This window comes from Eleutherodactylus coqui, chromosome 10 (genome assembly GCF_035609145.1).
Source record: "Eleutherodactylus coqui strain aEleCoq1 chromosome 10, aEleCoq1.hap1, whole genome shotgun sequence".
Classification (NCBI taxonomy): Eukaryota; Metazoa; Chordata; class Amphibia; order Anura; family Eleutherodactylidae; genus Eleutherodactylus; species Eleutherodactylus coqui.
In genome coordinates, this window is record NC_089846.1 from 18,952,603 (window position 1) to 18,972,835 (window position 20,233).

At 45.2% G+C, this 20,233-nt stretch overlaps 1 protein-coding gene across 1 annotated transcript in view; it reads left to right on the forward strand.

Moving 5' to 3' along the window:
• The first annotated feature begins 360 nt into the window (after positions 1 to 360).
• Positions 361 to 20,233, forward strand: part of KCND1 (potassium voltage-gated channel subfamily D member 1) — a 42,529-nt gene continuing 22,656 nt past the window's right edge. The window contains exon 1 of the mRNA XM_066579750.1: positions 361 to 1,475. Within this exon, the coding sequence (XP_066435847.1) occupies positions 361 to 1,475 (1,115 nt within the window). The remainder of the gene's footprint in view (positions 1,476 to 20,233) is intronic.

Consider the following 20,233-nt stretch of genomic DNA (forward strand, 5'->3'; position numbering starts at 1 on the left):
AGGCAGAGAATCCAAGAAGAGCGAGAGTTTGGAAAGAAAAATATCAATACAGTCGTCGACTAGTGTGCACTATGGTGTGACTAAGCCTCCTGTGCAGCTGTGGATCTAGACCTTCAGGAGCTATATTCAGCTTCGCAAGCCCACATGTTGTCCGCCTCGTCTTACTGAAGCTTGGATCCCTAGAGGGACATTGCTGGGTTGAGGTCACCGTCTTTGACTCTCCTTCACATCTTGGACTGGAACTAAAATACCAAAATTTTCATCGGTCCTCTAATTCCCTAAGGCGAACCCACATTTTCATGGTCACATACTGGATCCAAACACTGGACTTGTGGCCACTGAAGACTTAGCCATTGAACTATGGCTGCTGGAGTGGCAACATGGCTTCCCTTCGCTCGAGCAGCAGCAGTGGGATGGCTTCCTCTTGCGAAGAGGCCGATGCCCAAGCCTCCGAGTGACAAGAGAAAGAGAAACGATGAAATACTGGTGGTAAACGTCAGTGGAAGGAAGTTCCAGACATGGAAAAATACATTGGACCGCTACCCAGACACCTTGTTAGGAAGCACCGAGAAAGAATTCTTCTTCAACCAGGAGACACAGGAATATTTTTTTGACCGTGATCCAGAAATGTTCAGACACATCCTCAACTTCTACCGGACAGGCAAGTTGCATTACCCACGTCATGAATGCATCCAGGCCTTCGATGAAGAGCTATCGTTCTATGGCATCATCCCGGAGATCATCGGAGACTGTTGTTTAGAAGAATATCGCGACCGTAAAAAGGAGAACCTGGAGAGGCTTGCGGAGGATACAGAAGCAGAAACCAATACCGATGTCCCTCTCCCCCCTGATAGTACCTTCCGTCAGAGACTGTGGAGGGCCTTTGAAAACCCTCACACCAGCACTATGGCTCTCGTTTTCTACTATGTCACTGGTTTCTTCATTGCCGTCTCGGTGATTGCAAATGTAGTGGAAACGGTGCCTTGCCGTCCGCCACCTGGGCGCCTTAAGGATCTGCCTTGTGGGGAAAAGTACATGACAGCCTTTGACTGCATGGATACAGCCTGTGTCCTTATCTTCACCTTTGAGTACCTCATGAGACTATTTGCAGCCCCAAGCCGTTGTAAGTTTATGCGTAGTGTTATGAGTATCATCGACGTGGTGGCCATCATGCCCTACTACATACAGTTGGTCATGCCAGAGAACGATAATGTGAGCGGTGCCTTTGTCACGTTACGTGTTTTCAGAGTCTTCCGAATCTTCAAATTCTCCCGCCACTCCCAAGGACTACGGATTCTCGGGTACACCCTCAAGAGCTGTGCCTCTGAGCTCGGCTTTCTCCTCTTCTCGTTGACCATGGCCATCATCATCTTTGCCACTGTGATGTTCTATGCCGAGAAGGGAACGGGCAAGACAAAGTTCACGAGCATTCCTGCTGCCTTCTGGTACACTATTGTTACCATGACGACACTAGGGTAAGTCATGGGCTCTCTTTTTAGCGGATGTGTTGTATTGTTACTATGCCGACCTGCGACTTAATCATGTGATTTTCTTTTAAAGGAGACTTTGATCTGTAGAACAAATCTTATATTCCCTTTTATATCCTCCGCTTAGTGCCGGTTTGGCCTTGAGGTAAAGATTTGACTAGTCTGAGACAGACTGGTTGCTAGGGATCTGCTGCCTGACAACCAGTTGTAGATTTGACTAGTCTGAGACAGATTGGTTGCTAGGGATCTGCTGCCTGACAACCAGTTGTAGATTTGACTAGTCTGAGACAGACTGGTTGCTAAAGATCTGCTGCCTGACAACCAGTTGTAGATTTGACTAGTCTGAGACAGACTGGTTGCTAAAGATCTGCTGCCTGACAACCAGTTGTAGATTTGACTAGTCTGAGACAGACTGGTTGCTAGGGATCTGCTGCCTGACAACCAGTTGTAGATTTGACTAGTCTGAGACAGACTGGTTGCTAGGGATCTGCTGCCTGACAACCAGTTGTAGTTGTTAGGCAGTATATCTCTAGCAACCAGTCTGCCAAAAATGACTCAGCTGTTTTAGCTCCCAGCTGGCGCTGTGCTGCTGCCAGTCGACAAAGGGAAAAACAGCTTGGCAGCAGTTATACCATGCAATTTCCCACCTCAGCCTGCATTATTGATCAGATGTTTCTAAAAATACGTAAAAATACTTGTGGGAGAAGAACCTCCTTAAAGGGATCCTGTCGTCAGTCTTGAAGCAATGATGCAATGCATGTTTCTACAGTTAATTTGTTAGTCGACCTTTGCAATGAAGGGTTTCAAATTTCCCACCTCGCATGCAAATTTCCGGCAAGCGGTCCGGAGGGCTGGCCGGACTATCTGAGCTGGCCTGCGTAGCTCCCATAATCACCAGCCCATTCTGCTGCAGTGACGTAGAGACGTCCTCCACATCGTCATCGCGATTATCAAACTCGTGCATGCACCGTGGGCGGATCAATGAGACTCGACTGCGCACGCGCTGCTAATCCCCCGCTTCTGGTCCCATGATCAATGGAGGCTCAGGCACAGTGGTGTCATGTCACTGTAGCAGAGAGGGCCAGTGTTTAGGGAGGTAAGCAGGCCAGCACAGATGGTCCGGTCCAGCCTGTCTACCGGACTGCTTGCCAGGAATTTGCATGAGGTATGGGAAACTTAAAAAACTTTATTGTAAAGGTATGCTTTGCCAAGGATGACCAACAAATTAAAGGGATTGTCCAGTTGTAAACTATTGATGGCCTATCCTCAGGACAGGTCATCAATAGAAGATCCTCTGTGGTCTGTTGCCCTCCCAAATCAGCTGTTCACCAAGACTGTATGCTTGTGAACTGAGATGGTTTCTGCAGGAAGCAGACAGCTCCATTCTTACAGCAGTGGCCAGACTTGGTATTGCAGGTCAAGTTGCCATTCATTTCAATGCCTACAATAACAAGCCTGGCCACTGCAATTAGAATGGAGCCATGTACAGAAATCAGCAGAGTGCATGAGCGAGCCATCCCAGCTAACAGCTGATCCCGAGTGAGGGACCCCTGCTGATCTACTATTGATGACCTGCCCTTTAGCTGTGGAAATGTGCATTACCTCATTGTTGTAATGGTGTAGGGGTTGTCTATGATTATAGAAACATAGCTGCTTTCTTCCAAACACAGCGCCACTCTTGTCCATAGGGTTGTGTGTGGTATTGCAGCTCAGCTCTATTGAAATGAATGGGAGCTGCGCTGCAATACCAGACACAGCCCATAAATAAGGGTGGTGCTGTGTTTGGAAGAAAACAGCCATGTTTTTCTAACCCTGGACAACCCCTTTAAGAGCTGAAAAACTATTCCCTTTAAGTTGCCTACATGGAGGGATATAGGGAAAAAGCAGTTGCAAAATGTCCCATTCTCCACTATGTCCATCCCAACGTTTGACTCGCCCTTTATATACTAATATTGCGTATACGTGGGCACAGCTGGACATCCTAGAGGGACATTCCTCTTGGCAGGACAGATGCGGGGGAGTCGGGAGCTGTCATGTTCGGCCCGCATCCCCATCATCGTCTGAACAATACTGGCTCCGGCTTAATTACAGTGGGAATAATACACTCGCAGGACGGTGACAGCGATAAAAGAGCGCAGTGATTTATTAAATGTGGATTCACTCAGGAGTCGGCAGTCATCTATCTACTTAGTCTGTAATGTACAAGAGATTGATCAACGTCAGTAACGAGAAGTCATTATAGATCAGTGGTTAGTAAACCCTATTGGAAGGGTTAATAATTGCATTTAGGTGCACGGATGCCCAATGCTGGATGTTCCTGTATGCAATGTGAATAGAACTATACACAATATGGGCTATCCTGTATACATAATGGTGGCGGGGGAGGGGGGGTTATCAAGGGCTTTACAACAATTCGATGGTGGAGAAAAGTTGCAAACTTTTCATGCAAACTTTTACTACATTTTTTGATGTTACAATGCTCTGTTTTGCCAGTTCCCCCCCACCCAATAGATAACTCCATATATATCCTGTTAGGCTATTCTGTATACACAGTGGATAATTCCATATACACTGACTGGCCCCCTTATTAGAGCTCCCGCCCTTTTACAATTGGCGCTTTCCTGTATAGAAATTATCCCTGTACCCACGAAACGCGCCATAAAATCACAAGTTTTCCGTCGATCACTGTGAATCCACATTAGATGGGAAAGTCCAACGGTCTGAGCGACTTGCAACAAAGCCGGTCATCGGTGCTAGACTAGCCGGGGCCTCACGGTCAACTGCGTGGGGTTTTCTTGTGTGATGGTGTGGAGAGAAGACAGAGAATGGCGTGATCGAGGACAAACAGTCAGCGAAAGAGGATGCTGTAGACAGAAACAACTCATCACTGAAAGGGGTCAGAGGAGGATGTCAGGAATCGTTCTGCATGATCAAGCAAACTGCAGCAGACTACAACGCTGGTGCTCCATCTAACATGTCTGAACGCACCACTTGCCGTTCTTTCACACGGATGCGCTATAATAGCAGACAACCAGTTCCAGCGCCATTCCAGAGAAACAGAAGGGCGAGACTCCAGCGGGCAAAATTGTACAAAAATTGTATCACTGATCAATGGAAAAACATCCCCTGGTCAGATGAATCCAGATTTCTGTTGCATCTTGCTGATGGTCAGAATTTGTCACAAGCAGCATGAATCAGTGACCCCTTCCTGTCAGGCTGGTGCAGTGATGGTGCGGGGACGGTTTTCTTGGCACACCCCGGGTACTCTGATACCTGTGGATGGACGCTACGACAAAGTGCTGCTAGATGGGGGTCTCTAATAAAGTGGCCATTCGGTGTTAATGTGCGACATAGCTTGTGACGATGTAATTACCGATCCTCTATGATGACATCAGAAACTGATGAGCGCCGCCGCTCCGACCCATTAATGCATTTCCGAATAATATCTCAGCGCCCGAGATGTGAACACGAACAATCTGCCAAGTTTGTTCTTAGAACGAAGGATCTTAAAATGAAGATTCCGGCCATATTCTCTGAGGCCTGTAATGTCTCTCCTGGATCCTGGCCTGAGATACATCTTATATATATATACACATACAAGGTCGGCCACGGAACAGCAGCCCGGCACCACTCTTATGAGAGCTGTCTAAAAGAGAAAGGTACTGTATTGTCCATAGCAACCAATCACAGCGCAGCTCTCATTCCTTATACTGCTCAGGTAAAATGAAAGCTGTGCTGTGATTGGTTGCTATGGGCAACAGGGACATTTTCTCTTTTAGGCAGTTTCATAAATTTCCCTGATTGCATATATACAGTGGATATACAAAGTCTACACACCCCTGTTAAAATTACATGTTTTTGGCATGTTAAAAAAAATCAGACAAAGATGAATCATTTCAGACTTATTTCCACCTTCGATGTGACCCGTTATCGGTACCATTCCAGTGAAAGACAAACTGAAATCATTTAGAGTGGAAAAAGTAAAAAATAAACTGAAATAATGTGGTTGCATAAATATACACACCCTAAACTAATACTTTGTGGATGAACCCTTTGACATTCTGACAGCATTCAGTCTTTTTGGATAGGGCATATCTATCAGCGGGGCAAACCATGACTTGGCAATCTTTGCCCACTCTTCATTGCAAAAGCGTTCCAAATCTGTCAGATTGCGAGGCCATCTCGTGTGTAGCGCCCTCTTCAGGTCACCCCACAGATCTACAATGGTATTCAGGTCTGCAGTCTGGCTGGGACATTCCAAAACTTTCATCTTCTTGTGGTGAAGCCATTCTTTTGGTGATTCGGAGGTCTGCTTTGGGTCGTCGTCGTGCTGAAAGGGGAAATTCCTCTTCATCTTCAACTTTTCAATGGAGGCCTGGAGGTTTTGTTTCAAAATGGGCTGATATTTGAAAATGTTCATAATTCTCCTCCACCTTGACTAAAGCCCCAGTTCCTGCAGCAGAACCACATCTCCATACATAATGCCGCCTCCACCATCCTCACTGCGGGTTGGTGGTCTTCTGTAGGTGCACAGTGTTGGAATTGTGCCAAACATACCTTTTGGAATTATGGCCATGAAGTCTCCCCTCGGTCTCATCAGACATAACACGTTCTCCCACAGACTTTTAGCAGGCTTGATGTAGGTTTTGGTAAAACATAGCCGGGCTTCGAAGTTCTTTGCTAGAAAAGGCTTCCATCTTGCCCTCCTACCCCACAGCTCAGGCATATGAAGAATGCGATTCGTTCCCCGCTCAACTCTAGTTTTCTAGAATTGAGCGATGAACTCTTATCAGCAGTGCAGGCTGTTATCACAATCAGCACCACTGATGTGATTCTTTCAGCTCGCGTCTCGCTGGTAGCAGGACGCAAGCTGTAAGCGCGGAGAGCAATGCAGCTGTTTGCTCATGCAAAACAGCTGTATTGTTCGCCGAGCGATAGTGGCGGTGCCCTGCTCCGCCTGCATAGCTCTTTAGTAGCTAATTAGATACTATAGACTATGCAAAGATGGTCGCTCAAGACTGTCACTCAAACTGTCGTTTCAGCGATTTTTGAGCGATCATCTTTCAGTGTAAATGGGGTCTAAGTCACAGCATCGCATATTGTATGGGACTCAGCTGCAGAAAGACCTTGTGATTAGGGGCCCTTTGACATGGCACAACCAGGGGCGTAACTATAGAGGATGCAGGGGATGCGGTTGCACCCGGGCCCAGGAGCCTTGGGGGGCCCATAAGGCTCATTACTATGAATAAAGCATTATAATTGGGGGCCCCATTCCAGGCTTTGCATTGGGGCCCAGGAGCTTCAAGTTACGCCTCTGGGCACAACTGTTGGGTGCAGATACCCGGCAGGTCGTCCCAGCGATAATTGTTCCTCCGCTTTTTCACAGGAGCGATCATCGCTAGTGAATGAAGGGGTAGTGGATCCGGGGATCGTTCCAGATGGCCTTCATACACAGTAAACAGGCAGTCATTCATAAGTGAATGACTGCCTGTTTACACGGCCGATCCCTTGAACAACAAATGATCAGTGAATTAATTCTCACTCGTCGTTCAGTCGGGACATATATTTACACTGAATGATAATCGTTCAGCTTGGATGCAGGAATCTCATTTATTTATCGGACCGGGTAAAAGAGCTCTTACAAACATGACATCACCGGCAGCGGTATCACACTGCAACCCCTTTGTAGAGCTGAGGGTGCCAAGAATGGGACCTCTGCCCATCTGAAATTCAAGACCTGTCCTAAGGATGGACCATCCGTGTGATATAAAGGTGCAGGTTAGGTATAAAGAGCGCTCCTCGTTCCGGACCGCAGCATCTAAGCTGTCAGTTGGAGAGGGTAGGTCCCCCCGCCGACTCACCATTAGTCCCCCGTGATGTGATTGTGGGGTGCCAATGGTTGCCATGATAGTCCTTGGCTTAGTGAAGGCTCCCAGGGCTGCTATGCATTTCACCATATTAAAGGGATATTGACATCTTGGCTTTTGGGAAACCCAGCCCTTTGTTTCTGACCACGTGTCGGAAACAGTTGAGTACTTAAGTACTGCAGTGTATTATCAAATTGGTGGACCCCCATCCATAGCCATCATAGCTTCACAGGTTCAAATTCCCTATAGAGATATAAAAAGTGTAAAGAAATATATAAAAATAGTAAAAAAAGACAAAAAAAAAGAGAAATAGAAGAAAAATATTGTGCACTTTACCCTCTTCATTTAATAACATTTTTTTAAATTTACCCCACCTTTGGTATTGTTGCATCCGTATCGACCCGTACAATAAATTGAACGTACTTTTTCTCCTGCACAGCAAACACTGGAAGAAAAGAAAGAAGCCAAAAACTTTCCATATGGGAAATCGCATGTTAGTGAGTGTGATATTGGGCCGTGATAGTGACAGAAAACACTGAATTATGAAACCAAGGCTTTTCAATGGTTTCATTCCCATTTGTGAGGTTTTCACTTCCTGCGATGTGGAGTGAAAAAAGAAATCACAGTATGCCCTATCTTTCTGCATTTTGCCATTTTTTATTTTTCCCATGTTTCCCTATGGAGCCTCCTTTTTATCGCATTGCAACGCACGAAACTTGCGATTTTCATGCGATGTGATGACTTTTTAATATTAGGAAGTACTACTGACTTTCGTAATAAAAAAATACTGTGATTTTATTGCGGGCGTCAGCGATGCCATGCAGGATTATTCCCAAGAGAAAGCATCGCTGCTGCTCAAAAACCACGGGAACAAAGACGTGATTTTCTTGCAGCAAAATCGCGATCACCCGTGTAAAAGTAACTTAACACTGTAAAATGGCCCAAAAAGCTATGGCAGAATGGAAGTAAAAATGTTATGGCTTTTGAAAAAGTGGAGATAAAAATCCTTCACATCAGTAGGGCCAAAATAGGCAGAATCACTAAGGGGTTAAATGTAAAAGTCTGCAAATGTTCATAAACCAAAAAATACTGGGAGGAGAGGGCTGAAGCTGCAGTTTCTGTGACTACATGCTGTGAGAGGGGAGGAGGAGCAGCAGGGGAGATATCTCATGTCCATTAATCTTGGGGATCGGGCTAGTACTGGGGGTGGAGACTGGCATTACTACATGAGAGGCCAGCAGGGAGTAGCTGCTCAGCTGGGCGCACTTGTCCGTCTGGTATGGATTATATTACAGCATCCAGTGTGTATCGCACGTAGCACATTGGTGTGATTATTACATACACCGTAATGGATTCCTACAGGAGATGTGGCGGCCATCGCATGTTGGGAGTTGTAGTGTACTATGTGCTTAGTAAAATAGAACATTCAAATGAGATGGATGTGAATTGCGCCGCCTCCTCAAACCTACGGCGCCCGACATCAGAAAATACCAGAAGGGATGTTGGAAGAAGTCTAATAGCTGTTTAATTTTACTACCTGAACAAAACTTTTCCATTTCCTAAAAAAATGACTTAGGGATCCTTCACACGGGCGTATTTGCGCGTACAATACGTGGAGAATAGAACCCATTCATTTTAATGGGTTTGTTCATATTTCCGTATTTTGCGCACGCATTTCGGGTGAAAAAAAAAAGAAACGCAGCACACTGTACTTTTCTGGGCATTTGCGCACCAAAGGTCTCCATAGAAGTTAATGGGGGGTGCGCAATACGCAAGGAAATGCGAAATACACTGTGTAATTCTGCTGGGAAAAAAAAACGCATTTGGAACTCATTAGCCAAGCAGTGCGTCTTGTTTGGCGCATGCCAACGAACATGCCCTGCAGGCAGAAAAAGTACAGTAAAAAACGTTGATGCACGTGCAAAAAAGTACCATTCGTTCCGCAAAAATGCAGCGCTGAGGCGCCTTTATTGTGTTTTTCATTTGACACTTCTACTTTCATGCGATCCGTAGTGAGATACACTATAATTTGTTCAATAACCTCCGTAATCGCAGGAAGCGTCGGCCGTAGATGATGATTCAACAGGCATCGCTCCGCTACTGATGAACATGTACAACCTGCAGAACGTCTTCCTCCACAGAAAATGAATGGACTAATAGTCGTCTAGGGACCGCGGCAATAGTGACACCAGAATAGTGAGTTATAGCGGACCACAATTTCTGTGTAGCGTGATGCCCTCGGCTCTCCACTCTTCGGACACTGCTGTATCCTATCTGGCACATTCAGATGGGGAGGGATGTTAGATCCAAAAATGAGTTTTGCGCCACTTTTCACTGATTATAATCGCCTTCCGCATCGTATTCCATACCTCCACTATCTTAGTAGGTTAACTAAGGATCTTGAAATATAGCAGGCAGAATGCCTTCCGCAGTCGTGGCTCGACTGATATATCTGATAACAGTGCATAAATCTTGAAAAAGGAGTTTTTTTAATCAGAGGAAGTAATCTAAATATCAAAAACATTACTTGAATCTTCCCGCAACCAAGTAGTCAAACGGGATTTTGCACACATTTTTAGCTGCCAGTAAGCCAGGAAATGTTGAGAGCCAAGGTCAAAAGTACTGCAACAATCATCAAACGTTAAGTATCTATCCTCCTGCGGAAGAAAAACCTGATATGCCCTTCTAAGCCCGTCTTCCTTTGATATAACCAATAATTTGTTATCCCACCACATACGAAATTCACGGTGACCCCAAAACGAGAAATATTTAGACACAAGGTAGGGATAGCGGAATTATGTACATGCTGCATTCCATGCGGCAATGTTATCGCTGAACATAGAAGAGCTTTTGATCGGTGGCGGTAGTGCTGCATACCTAGTATGCCGGAGCACTGTTGGGCTCTGAGGAGCAGCAGGTTCCCCATAGCTGGTATACCAATGAGATTCCAGTCACTATGGTGGGGAAAATGGCAAGCCAAACTATATAGTCAGGGAAATTTACCCCCCACCCCTCCGGTCTCTAGCGATGATGATTCCTTTGTAAAACCAGAGGCAGGATAATCATTTCTGGGATGACCTGTCAGATATCTGCGCCCGACAGGTCACCCTGTGTAAAATGATCCTAACCATTTTGATCAAATGGCAATGTAATAATGGAGGAAGGGTAGCCCGTCGCTTTATTTCCGAGCAAATTTTCCCTACATGCGGAGGGTCATTCAGCTGATATAAGGACTCCGGTGTTCTACCTATTTTAATGTCCAATTAAGTGGGGTAAAAGGGTAAAATTGGGGGATTGAAAGCCCAGAGTATATATATATATTCATGTCAGTAGTGAGCAATATAGTGAATCCAAATATACCCAAAAAGGACCCGTCAAGCCCAGCTTATCTAATACACTGCCCATCCATCCCAAGTACACATTATCTACCATTTTCCTGCATGTATAGTAAGGATGGCTGGTGACGGGTGGGAAGTGGGGCCAGCCTCATGGCATCCAGAACTGTTCAAATCTTATGAACAATAATAACTGCGGACCGGCCCTTAACAAACTAGCCAGATTGGGCAAGACCTGCGCTAAAACATCTGCTAATAGCATTGACATTAAGATTTATTAACAAAATTAGGCGCTACGATGCTGGAAGTAGTGAGTCTCTACTTGGTTTGTGCAAAAACGTTATATAAGCTGTATTTGTGGAATATGGTCTCTTTTCACCTCGCATCCACCTATTATATAACTGTAATGAGACTGGGGATATCCGCTCCTTCAAAAGTTTATAAAATTCCCCAGAATATCCATTTGGGCCTGTGGCTTTCTGATTTTTAAGGGAGGTAATCACTAAGTCAAATCTCTTTATTAATTGGGGTATTTAGGACCTAGTGGTTAAATTAGGTACATGAATATTGGGCAAGAAGGAGGAACTACAGTATGAGAGGTGGATTGTGAGTCAGAATTGCTATATAGGTAGGCATAAAATTACTTCTTCCTGGTCTGATCGTACAGAAGTTGAAATATGAGTAGGAGTATAGCGCCTTCTAGCTAATGTCGCCAATAACAACCCACTTTGTTACCATATCAGAATTAATGGGTTTCCTTGTATGGTTGCTTTGAGCGTTCTCCTTTGTTCCTCCAAATCTTATTTTCCAGTTTAGTTGTGGATCGGGCCTCTTTTGTTTGTACTGAAGGGGCCACCAAAAAGTCAGTATAAGCCGTTCCCAACTGTGTACCAAGCTCCTCCAACTTTTTATGAACCTCTGTTTTACAAGACAATGCATAAGCTAAGATGCGTCCCCGGAGCCCCGATGAAGCCACATCCCAAAACAACTGGAGGTTATCTTTATGTATTTAATTTGTGGATTCATCTTCCCACCACAGACCGAGCAGTAGTTGTTGGAAGTTTTCATTAGATGCTAAATAAGCGGTACAATGCCAACTATAATCACCCCCGAGGGGTAATATCCTCTAAATCTAATGTTATCCGGGAATGATCAGAAATAAACATGTCTGTTATAAAGGGCCCAACTACCCTTTGTCTCAGGGAGGTGGAAACTACCGTAATAAATAATCGATTCTAGACCATGTGTTATACGCGTGCGACGGGCGAGTATATTCCCTTCCTGCTGGGTTTTCCTGTCTCCTTGGGTCTACTGAGTTATTATCTTCCATTAGTGAGGACTTGATCTAGGTAGGACTAAAGATCATTTCGCAGCTCCACTCTTTTTATCATTCCCCATATGTACCGCCATATTAAAGTCCCCTCCGACTATTTTATGAGCGACGGTATCCATATCAAGCACGCCCCCCAAAGAACGAAAGAAAGCTCTTCCCAATTTGGGCCATATAAATTATAAAAATGAAGTTCTTCCATAGGAGACTGTAGACAGGCACAAACCAGTCACCCCTCAGCGTCGTTAGAAAAATGGCGGCCTGTATAGGTCATCTGTTTATGGATAAGTATAAGAACACCAGCTTTAGCGTTAACAGACGGCGAGCCGAAAACCTGCCTGGCCCACGGCTTACGCATAGTCTGTCTCCTTCAAATTGGTTTCTTGGGGTAAGACTATATCCACCTAAAGTCTCCCCAGAAGTTTCAACACCACAGGCCACTTATGTGGCCACGAAACTATTTGTACCATTTATATAGCACAAGATCCAAAAGTGAGGCAGCAGTGAGTCTCCCCAAAAATTGTCCTCCAAACATGAAACCGTAAGTCTCCAACGGAAAACGGTAACCCCCTCCAACAACTTCTTCTTCTTCTCCTACCCTGATTTTTTAACTGGACTTTAATTCTCCCCCTCATGCTGCAGAGAGTCCAGGAAATATTAAAACATTCTTTGTAACGATCTGGATCAGGGTCGGAGTCCCTTTGTCATAACCAGTGGGGATCGGTAGTGTAGTCAAGGAAGCCAGAGGTCGGTACACATGTAGATATCAGTTGCAGTACAAAAGGAGCAGGCAGGTAGCCTAGTCAGGGAAGCCAGAAGTCGGTACACAGGTAGATATCAGTTGCAGTACAAAAGGAACAGGCTGGTAGCGTAGTCAGGGAAGGCAGAAGTCGGTACACAGGTAGGTATGTCAGGTAGCAGCATGGAAGAGCAGCTGGTGGGAAAGCTTGACTACTGGCTGGGAGTACAATAATCACACACTGAGGGAGACACGGGGCCAAGTTTATATAGTATGGCTAATCAGTGAGGGGTGATGCTAATCAGGAGTTGAGTTGCAAGAGCAAGAAAGTGGACAACGTTAGGCAGGAGACGCTGCCTGGAGCATGGGAGTCCCCAAATTTGAACCCTGACAGCAATCCCCTCTTTTCAGGATGGCCGCCGGACATCTTAGGGGCTGGCTTTCCCAAGTATGTAACTCGCCTGGGAGCAGGAATATTCTGGTCTGGCTACCAAGAATTTTCTTCCAGGCTGTACCCTTTCCACTTGCCAAGGGATTGCAGTTTTCCTCTGTGCAACTTTGCATCCAAAATTTTGTCCGCCAAAACCCTTCCTACGCTTGGTCCCTCACCAGTAGAGGAAGTGGCTGGCTTCTTCCCGAAAAGGTGTTGTCAATGAATTGCTTGAGCAGCGCCACGTGAAACACAGGATGATTCTTTAGTCCGCTAGGGAGCTCCAAGCGGAAGGCAACCTGACCAACCTTCGCAGCAACTCAAAAAGGTCCAATAAACGTTTGGCCTAATTTGAGAGAGGCTCAGATTTCTGGTAGATAGCCAAAGCTTTTCTACCGCCTGGAAGGTAAGGGGAGCTTTGCAGTGCCTAGTCACTGCCCCCTTATAACGGGTTTTCCCGTAACACAGTTAGCCTATGAGCAACCATAAGAGTGGTAGTACTTACCGGAAGATCAGGAATGGATGTAGACCAGGACCAGAGTTGGCAAAAAAGTGACTTGGAGACGTAGATTTATGTTTAGTCTTGTTATAGGTGAATTCTTACAATTAGGCCACCAAAATGAACAAAGCAGTTTTCTTGACTTCAAGATTGCCTGCAAGTTTCGAATCATGGACAAGTTTAAGAACTTCAAGCCGAACAGGATAGGGAACATACAGTCCGTTTTCCTGCAACCAAAACACATTCTTAAAAGAGACGTCCACGCCGTTAGAACGATGATTGAGAAAGGAATCATTTTGGTACCGATCTTTGAACTTTGTTAAAAATTCTTTTGGGTCAAGTATTCCCAGGAAATTTTTTTTGGGGGGGACAAAATTGTACAGTCTGTATTAGACCCCAGCTCTGGTTCAGCAAGCATCCTGGACAAGACATTGGCCTTGCCATTTCTTGAACCTGGCCAGATAAATTCTAGATTTTTGTGGTCAGTAAGGACTACTACAGGATGATTGGCACCTTCCAAAATATGTCTTCATTCGGAGAAGACAACTTTAATGGCTAACAGTTTTTTATTTCCAATATCATAGTTTCTTTCAGCATGTGACATGATATGAGACAGAAATGCACATGGGCGCAGTTGCATCTTGGCTCCGATTCGTTGAGACAAGACCGCTCCCACTGCAGCATCGGAGGCGTCCACTTACACAACAAAGGGTAGCTCCGCATTTGGATAAACCAACACCAGTGCGGAAGTGAACAGAGCTTTTAGTTTTTCAAAGGCGCCCTGTGCCTCTGCAGACCACGAAGATGCTGTGGCTTTCTTTGTGAGTGAAGTCATTGGAAAGATGATTTTTGAGAAGTCTTTTATGAATCTCCGGTAGAAATTCGCAAATCCTACAAAGCATTGAACGTTTTATAGATTTCTTGGAGTGGGCCAATCAACCACAGCCATGGCAGAGGTTCCCTGCATCCCCGAAATGATGCGAGGCGTTTTCATGCCAAAACAGCAATCCTCGGGGAATCCACATGAATGGGGAGCGCAATATGAGGGCAAGATTCATGGCACCATATCGCGCTCGCTTGTGTGTGAAGTTAGCCTAAGGGTAGCAGCTTCCCTGCCCCCTCGGAGATAGAAAAGTAGTCACCTGGCCGTCGTTCCTGTAGATCTTCAGAATAGCGGGGTACAACAAGGTAAACCTCATACGGCTATTAACCAGTTTGGTACATATTGGAAAGAACAGTCTGCACTTTCTAGTAAAGGCCCTTTTACATGGAACGATTATCATTCATATAAATCATTAAAATGAGCGAAAATGATTGAGGATCGATCAGTTTAAACACAGCCAATGACAGAACGATAAATGATAAATTTTATGCAGGCATAAAAATGTTTGTTGGCTCGTTGACTAATCGTTCGGTTTAAATACTGATCGTTCAGTCATTCTCCTTCATTTATATAGCAAATGTGAAAGACTGAACGAGCCAACGATGTATCTGCTCATATAAAAAAAAGCTGCCCCTGCGAACTCTGACATCGCTTGATCATTCAAGTGATAGATCGTTTACTGTAAACAGACTCTGTAACTTCTGCAGAGGAGCCTTCGAATAGTAGCATCTTTGCGCCATGAATATTGAGGTCACCTTGCTTCGCTTTATATCGGATTTGTCCGGGTCGCCCAGGTAGCGCACCATAATTGGTCCAGGTCTATTTCTGACCAATTTTGAAATAGTGGGGTCAGTCCCCATACCAGAACGGGCTCCGGCCCCCCTATATGAGCATGTTCAATTTTACAAACTTTCCCAAGGCGGATGGTGTATCTTGCTCACAGAGACGCTGCAGATCTCACTAGGTCTCCAATAATCCTAATATTGTTCCTCCGAGACCGGTTTTCTAAATCCTCAATTCTGTCCCATAGTCTTCTACCCTCTGTAGGAGCATCACGTAGAGAAGCTGCTCACCTCCCCGCCAGCATTCTGTGCTCTAATTCACTTAAACAATCTCCATGCTGACTCACCTCTGCCTGGATTTGCTGAAGTGACTGGGTCATCATTGTCACCAGAGTTGCTTAAATGTCCAGTGACAGGAGATGAGCCAGTTCAATCGCTGATTGTTTATAGTCCAGGTGGGCCTCAGAGGACAGATCCGAAGTCGGTATGTCGAGAGGCAAGGAGGTGAAGCGAGTCATCTGCCATCACGCTTTCTAGTGGCGTGGCCTTCCCAGCCTTAGCTGAAGGCTTATGCTTTCCCGTGCGGACCATGAAATGTTCCATAAAATGATGAATAGTGAGTGATTTGCAATGGGCATGAAGGACAAGCTCACACACCTCGCTGCTTACATTATGGCGCCAGAACCGGGCGTCTCAATCACAAGGATGTTAATAAATAGTTAATCTTAAAAAGACATACTTTATATCTGGAAGGTGTAAATGGATCATGACTATTCTCCGTGTTCAGTAGAAGCGTTCAGTACTGCACCGCACGGCTGCAGCGAGACTCAAGCTAATGTATTCTTATGTGACCTGACAGCATCCTCCGGAGAGGAGCGGCTCATCACTACGCAGGAACGCATACAACTAACTATTACTAGTAGCCAGATGACAGTTGAAGGTCTCTAAACTTATCACTAAATAAAAGTCCTTAAAGCCTGGCACCTGATAGTCCAGAAATTGTGGATGTGCCAGTATTGGGTAGACTTCCAATGGTCTGGAAAATACACTCCATTGAATTGCAACATCAAGAATGACAAGCTGTAAGGTTATGCAAATCGAGGAACTTGAAAGTGTCACTTAGATATGCAAATGATCGAATTTTCAAGCCCTTAGCTCCAATCCGTGGCATGTGGGAGGAGCTTCAATGGTGTCAAAGCCAGATCAAAAGCAAACTTTTTCAACCACACGAGACGTAAAAATCGGATGAATTCTTGTTCGTCGGCGTTCCAGTTATCGCCAATTGTCGAATGACAGCAGAAGGTGCGCAAAGACAAACCTCAGCCTGGACGGATCACCAGAATAGAAGAATGGCGCGTAGTGATCCATTCTGTACTGTGGGTGAAATTGGACATCACATCCCAAGCATAGAGCATCAAAGAGTTTCCACACAAACCATCAGAAGGTACTTACATGACATTGGGCTATGAGCCAGTCATCCTGCGATAGGGGCTCCATTGACCTCATATCATTGCTCTCAAAGCCTATCATGGTGCAGAGCAAGAAGGCAGTAGAGGCTAGAATGGAGGTCTGTCCTCTTCAGTGAGGAGTCCCGCTTTTGCCTCGGACGCAGTGATAGCCGGAGATCGGTCTAGAGACCACATGGGTAGCACCATGAAGAGGCCTTCACGAGGGAACATCACACTGGTCCTCCTCCTGGGATTATGGTGTGGGGTGGCATAATGAACGGTGGCCGACCCCTCGAGTCTTCATTCCAGATACGCTAACAGCTCAGTGTTACATCGATTGGGTTATAGAACCAGCAGTACGGCCATTTCTCCGAAGTGTCCCAGGAGCCATTTTCCCAAACGACAACACCAGGTCACATGTTGCTCGTGACAAGCCTGCACAGCGTAAATGTACTGCAATGGCCGGCATCATCTGCGGACTTGTCTGCCATCGAGCACATCTGAGACGTCATTGGTCATCAACTGTAAAGTAAGCTGCCAGAGAACATCTTAATGATGCCCAAGTGCATTCAGTGTGGCAGAAGGTTCCTCAGACAACCATTAATGACCTTATTGATAGCACGCCAAGACGTATGTGTATATTTCTACATGAGACCCTCATATTCTATATTGAATAAATTGAGATGTTTTGAATGTTTTGTTTCCATTTTTTCATCATTTGCCATCATTAACATGTCTACCGATCCCGCGATTTCACAACGTTTCCTTCTCGATGTTGCACTTTCAGTGTTGAGGAGTGTAGTAATAATCTGGTCCTGAGAGCTCCTGATTGTTGGTGTGTTACTGTATATACAATGGATGGAGCACTGACCGGGGGGGGGGGGAGCAGATTAGCCCCCATTCACATCTGTGTCTGAGGTTCTATTCCGAGCCTCTGGCGCAAATCTGGCAGAAACATGCGAATAAAATATTGCAGCATGCACGCTATTTCATGCAGTAGAACGCCTGAAGCCGATTAGGCCCTATTATAGTCAATGTGTTGTAGAGTCCAATGATACCCAGGTTATTTTTTCAAAAAGCATGGACCCTTTATTATACCGGTATATGTGTGTTCAGTGGAATCATTTCCCAAGACTGAACCAACAAAAAAAGACAACATAATGTCTTATACAATCCACACCAAGACATTCCTTAGTTTTTGGTTACATTTCACTACAGTATTGCACAGGTGCAGTAACTCTTTAATTGTGGTCTCATCTCCTGCCCTAAAATAGGCATACTTCTGCCCTCCTTTTTACAACGCCCACCATCTTACTTATATTAACTCTTTCTTATCCAAATCCTAGTTACCATAAATAAGGTCCATTTGCCTCCACCACATCCTGAATCAGGCGGTTTGGGCATTTTTGTTGTTCAGCTTCGAAGACAAAGAGCCAAACAATGGAAATCAACCGGAGCTCAGGGCGCAAATGTGAAGGGTCCTTAATGGCTCTCTAGTCCTCTCTGGGTCCTCGAGGATCCTTCAGTGATGACAAAAAGAATAAACTGTGATAGTGACTATACAGGGATGGTCACCCAACTTTCCTAAAGCCCTAAATGCTTTGGTGCATTCACAAGGGAGAGTGTCAGAAACTTGGAGTGATATCATATTTGCAAATCTGTGATTTCTGCTGCCAAAAAAAACGCATCACATTGCTGCACGTGCGTGAAAATCGAGTGTTGTTCCAACAAATTTGGGCGAATGTGATGTGATTTTTTTTTGTCTATCCCATAACTGATTCTAAAAGAGAATTGCCCAAAAATAGGGCATGCAACGGCGATTTTTCGATCTCGCACTATTGGTGCAAAAAAAAAATTCATGAATTCATGAATGGGTGAGTGAGAGCTGCCTCTGATTGGCTGAGGGCTGTGACCAATCAAAAGCAGTCCATTCAGCAGGTGGGGATTTTAAATCCCCGCCTGCTGAATATTACAGAAAGCAGTTCAGGAGAAAAGCCAGTTGGACGCGGCTGATCTTCGGCAGCTGCAATAAGGTGAGTACATATATTTTTTTATTTTTTACACTTTTTTTGGATGGTTTTCAGGGACGGGCTTATATTTGAAGCCCTTCCCCGAAAATTAATACGGCGCTTTACGGCAGCCCATTGCTTTCAATGGAGCCGGCTGTATTGGCGGCTCCATTGAATTCAATGGGAAAACATCGTTCTTTTCGGCCACAGCTGTAACAGCTGTGGCAGAGGAGAACAATCTTTAGTATATGTTCTCAATGGGGTCGGCGCTGCTGCTGCCAGCCCCATTGAGCGCATATACAAGAACAACGATTTGCGCAGAATGCAGTTACATGCGTTCTGCGAATCGTTGTGTCATATAATTTTCAGCACATCCGCATAAAAAACAGCCATGTGACCGATTCCATTGCTAAGCATTGGGTATATATAGATGCGGATCGCAAGCGCATCTGCAAATCGGGCAAAAAAACGCCTGTGTGACTGAGCCCTAATCCAGTGAATCAGTCAGTCATGATCAAGACAGACTTAGGAACCTGTGATAATGAATGTTTCCATTCACTGGCAGCAAACAAAAGCCTACAGTGAGGAAATGAAACCCAAAGTTAACTAGTAAAACCCTGTTGTCCATATGCCCTATTAATATAGAAGGATGTTATGGATGGGGTATACATTGGCGTCCCCTGCAATAGAAAAATGGTTTATCCTGATGGACAATGCCTTCAAGGCCTCCTGAGAGCTTCCACACATAGGGCGATGGAGATCCCTTGCTATGTACGACGGCTGGTAAAACACCAGCCAGGCATAGATCTGCCGTTCATCAATCTTCTGAGAAAACTCAGCATTGGCTTGTATGGGGAGTGTTGTGGGCATGCTCTGTGGCAGAGCTTGCTGTGCTGTGCTGGGAGAGGGAGGAGGAGCTGTCTTCATCACTCATTGGAATGAATCAATAAGGAATTCTTCGCTAATGAATCTCCGTCAAAGTTTTTCTGTAATTAGAACGTAATTCCACTTTTCACAGTTCTAATGCCACATTAATGGTGTCTGTATTCGCTGTCACCACTCTGCCCCGTTATCATGGCTTCTGGGCAGTGAAGTGATGACAGTCCTCCCTGTGTTCCTCTCCATAGCCCATGTAATGGCTGACTATGGCTGAAAGTTTCTGTCCCCTGTAAGAGGAGCAGCTCTGGAGCACAAACTGTTGCTTCATCAAGAGAAAGTTCTGTAAATAGGACAAAAACCTCTAAGGCCGCATCTAATTGGGGGATGTTATTGTGCGAATTTAGTGCATTGCGAGACACAGGAAAGCCACATGGAAATAGAGCCTATGTATTTGCATGTCTGATTTTTCGATCACAGCAGTTGTGCGACATAGAACACGTGCAATGTTTCTATTTTGGGGCGATACTGCCCTTTATTTTCTATGG